This window comes from Malus sylvestris, chromosome 5, assembly GCF_916048215.2.
Source record: "Malus sylvestris chromosome 5, drMalSylv7.2, whole genome shotgun sequence".
In the NCBI taxonomy this organism is placed as follows: Eukaryota; Viridiplantae; Streptophyta; class Magnoliopsida; order Rosales; family Rosaceae; genus Malus; species Malus sylvestris.
The window spans coordinates 43,126,164-43,130,521 of NC_062264.1; the positions used below are offsets into that span (position 1 = coordinate 43,126,164).

General features: G+C 38.1%; 1 protein-coding gene across 1 annotated transcript; it reads left to right on the forward strand.

Moving 5' to 3' along the window:
- The first annotated feature begins 1,531 nt into the window (after window positions 1–1,531).
- LOC126622312 (dof zinc finger protein DOF1.4-like) lies at window positions 1,532–3,751 on the forward strand. The gene is made up of 2 exons (XM_050291010.1): window positions 1,532–1,706; window positions 1,893–3,751. The coding sequence occupies exons 1-2, from the start codon at window positions 1,638–1,640 to the stop codon at window positions 2,958–2,960; spliced, it is 1,137 nt and encodes a 378-aa protein (XP_050146967.1). The 5' UTR covers window positions 1,532–1,637; the 3' UTR covers window positions 2,961–3,751.
- Window positions 3,752–4,358: the final 607 nt, after the last annotated feature.

Below are 4,358 nucleotides of genomic sequence, written 5' to 3' on the forward strand. Positions count from 1 at the left end.
GTCTCTGGGATGTAGACCACCACATTGTGCCCTCTTGTCTCTTTCTTTTTGGAGTTTTCACCAATTCCTATTTCAAATGAATACTTCCCTCCTATATATATATATATATATATATCAATTCCTATTTCAAATGAATACTTCCCTCCTATATATATATATATATATATGTTGTGCTTATTAATTATAAAGTAAATGTTATTGACACTCTAAAAATCTCATTCTACACTTCTCATAAATGTATTTTTCTTTCTAAATATATAAAATTTGGAGTATAGATTGAGAATTTTAGAATGCCAATAACAATTCCCAATTATAATCCTCCTTTCTATTGCATATAATATCCTACCGTACCTACCATTAGTTCAACACATGCCTCCACAATTTAGAGTTGTTAGACTGTATATATGGTCAACTGATTATGTTGAATTTTACAGTGCAATTTACGGATTCATGAATATAGTTATAGTCAACAATTATTCATGAAAAAAACCTATAAACTGAAAAAAAAATGCAATTAATATAAAGTACAAGTACCACTTGCCACTTTCTATAACAAGATCATTAACATATTTAAAGAGAAATCATTTTCCACAATATATATGATGTCCCACCAAATTAACAGTTACACAATTCAGTTTGGATTATTATTAGAGGGTGGTCCTATGCACACACTTTACTTCTTACATACATTCTTAATTTTCAGCTGTTTAATTGAATGAATTAAAGAAGATCAATAGACAAAAATAACAAGGGTGTGTGGGAGGTAAAAATATTGTGTGAATAACACTACCCTTATTGCATGTGGTCCAATATCCTAGTAAATGAGGTGTTGGGTTGCTACCCATACGTCCCGGATTCAAAACTTCTCATTTCCCTAAATTATTGTAATAGTATCGAACTCTCTAAACTCTTCCCCTTCCTCCTAAATAATAGCACTCCCCTTATTAGATTACATTGTTGTCGAAATGGGGATAAGTAACATGTTGATACATGGGAGTTGAGGGCCATACATGTAGTATAGCGTACAATTAATTTCATTAAATAAACAAAGTAAAAGAAAAAGAGGAAGTGGGATTTGCTGCGAAGACTGCATCGAATATTGGGGCTCTAGGGATTCCCTCAACTCTTATCTAGTTTGCTTGCTGCTATCTCTATGCAAATTAAAGGAATGTATGTTGTTAATCATAGGAATGTGTTATTTAAATTTGATTAGCTTCAACTCCTTAATTAGTAAAATTCTCTCCTTCTTGAACCTCCCAAAGATTCATCTCTAATGTCACATTACCTTCCTGTCCGCTTCTCGGATTTCGAATGTCCTCAATATTCTTTCCCATTTTTTAATTCCAATTATAATAATCAAAACCGATTTTACACCACAACCATCACGTGAAATTAGATTCCAAGTAATTAACCCTTAACTAATTGCAATTTTTAAACTAATTCTCATCTAATATTAATCAGACAACACATTCATTCCCTCTCGATCTCCTCTCTCTCTCTCTCTCTCTCTCTCTCTCTCTCTCTCTCTCTCTCTCATAGTCATAATATTTCAACTCCATCAAGAAAGACTCACGTCGCCACCTGCTCTTTGTCCGCATACTCTTTGTTTCAACGATTCCCTTCTCAAAGAGAAAAACATGTTGAGCAACTGTGATCATGAGAAGATGGCTCTACTCATCTCTTCAACTACTAACGAATGGCCACAGGTTCCCTTCTCTCTCTCTCTCTCTCTGTCTCTCTCTCTAGATTTCAATTATTAGGCAAACCATGACACAACTTTTGTTGCTTAGCTCTTGGAACAGAATATTTCTCCTGTGTAGTTATTTTTAACCTAGTACCACCGTCTTAACCCTCTTTCTTTCTTTCCCTTCCTTCCCTTTCGATATTTGTAGTTGCAGCAGGACATTCAAATCGATGATATTCATCATCAAAAGGGCTTGAATAACAACAACAATAACGTTAGGTCTTCATCCACGTCTTCGCCGGCGAATCGGGTAATGGAGAAACCAGGTCAAGAACAACTCCAGCTCCAACAGCAAGCCCTAAAGTGCCCTCGCTGCGATTCGTCAAACACCAAGTTCTGTTACTACAACAACTACAGCTTGTCCCAGCCGAGGCACTTTTGCAAGGCCTGCAAGCGCTACTGGACCCGAGGTGGGACCCTCCGCAACGTTCCGGTCGGTGGAGGTTGCCGAAAGAACAAGCGCGTAAAGAGGCCCGGCTCAACATCCTCAACATCGTCAGCCATGGATGGAGGAGCTACTTCTTCTTCCTCTTCAGTTCCTAGCACTACTGCTGCTGCTAATAATAATTCAAACCCTAATTCACAACCATCCCACATCGATCAAATCAATCCGCTGTTTTATGGGTTGTCTAGTAACCCTTTTATGGATACTGCTTCAGGGTTTGATCTTCATCAGTTGAATCATCACGCTCAGCTGGGATTAGGGTTTTCATCATCCTCAGGTACTAATATGATGTCCAGTGATAATTATCGAAACCGGTTTAATCCTGCTTCGAGTTCATCACTTCCTTCCAATTATAGTTCCATGTTTAGTGCTTCCCCATCCACCACAGTTCCAACTATGGCTTCTGTGCTTGCTTCTAAATTCATTAATGGCGGTGCTTTCAAAGATATTCAAGCTAGAGGGCCTCATCAGCAAAACCAGTACTTCCAGTCCTTACTACCCTTCGAAGATCTTCAAATAGCGGCAGGAAACAACGGCGAGGTTGGTGGTGCCGCGAAAGACGTGAAAGTAGAAGATCATAATGGCCAAAACAGGTTACAGTGGAATAATAACAATGGTAGCAGTAATGTGAATGGTAATATGAATTGCCAGAATCAGATCTCGGAGCAAATGGGGCTATCAGATCCTACTCCTTACTGGAACTCATCGACTCTCGGTTCTAATTGGCATGATCCAGCAAATCTTGGGTCCTCGGTCTCTTCACTGATCTAGCAAAAACCCAACTTCATCCTCAACCTTATTTTTCGATCTCAAATCTTCCTTTTACCTTAATTAGAGTAATTTTTAGGGTTTTTTTTAGTTGGTTGGTTATTGGTTTTTAGTGAATTGGAGTGTGGTTTTAGAAAAGTTAAAGGAAAAAAAAAACAAAAAAACTCGAAAAACAAAAAATTGGAAAAAGAAAGTTCATGGGTACAGTATTGGAAAGAAGATGGCAGGAGCTGGGATCGGAGTGATCATGTCAGCAGCAATAAGAGAATCAGCCTCTTGATAAGTTTTATTAATCAAGGGTTGACAATGCCCCCTAATTTGCGCTGAGAGGAACCTCGGATCTTCTTCGTCTCACTGCCTCGAGTACTATCAACGATCGTTATGATCATAATCGTAATCATCATCTTCTACACAGAGCTGAAGTCTCCCCCTCCTTTGGTGCAAACAGCTTCCTCTCTAGTTCAGTAAGTTGGTGTGTTTATTTGGTGTATGTATATATCTGCATGACAATGTTTCCTAATTCCCATATGTGTTGGTTATAATTAGCTAGGTTGGGGTTGGTGGGTTTACTATCTATGATCAGAAGAACTGATTTTTTTTATTCTTATTTTGTTCTTGGGGAGGGGAAAAAAGGGGGTAACTTGGTATAATGGTATACAAGAGATGGGAGACGATTGTTGTTGCAGTGTGGGTAATATATATGTTGGTTTTTCATTTACATGATGTACGTTTCAACTTAATTTGTACTTTGTAGTTGACGATATTGTTCAGGAGCATCATTAACTGGTTTTAAATTTGAGTATGTTTTTAGAAGAATGCTGATATTTTCAAACCATTCACATTAAAAGCTGAACATATACAGTATGACATGATACTGTCTGTACATGATGTTTCACGAAGCTACGTACTAAGGTTAGCTGTACAGAGTATGGGGTGGGTAAAACGCCTAATTGTGGCCAATAACCTCATTAGCTATTGATATGCCCTTTAACTCATGCAATTAGCTACTAACACGCATTTTCCTGACTCGTAACAACTAATGTCAGTAGCCAGCTATTGTCAGTTGTTGCGTGAAGTGAACATGCATTTAGGCTACCATTGAGATTGAGTGAGGTGTTTGTGGAAACTAATGTAAACCTCAAGAATAGTAGATGGTTCGAGCCAAAGCCACAGTTTTCATATCTTGAAATTATTCTATGGGAGACAACAAATATATGGATTTGAAGGTACGTGAGATTTATGCCCTTGGACAATAGTATGCTGGCTGTAGGGAACTGTTTATTCTCCCAATTTATAGTACTACTAGCTTGGGGAGAGGGAGAGAGAGAGAGAGAGAGAGAGAGAGAGAGAGAGAGAGAGAGAGAGAGAGAGATGGTGGTGGAGATTCATTATGCACGTACG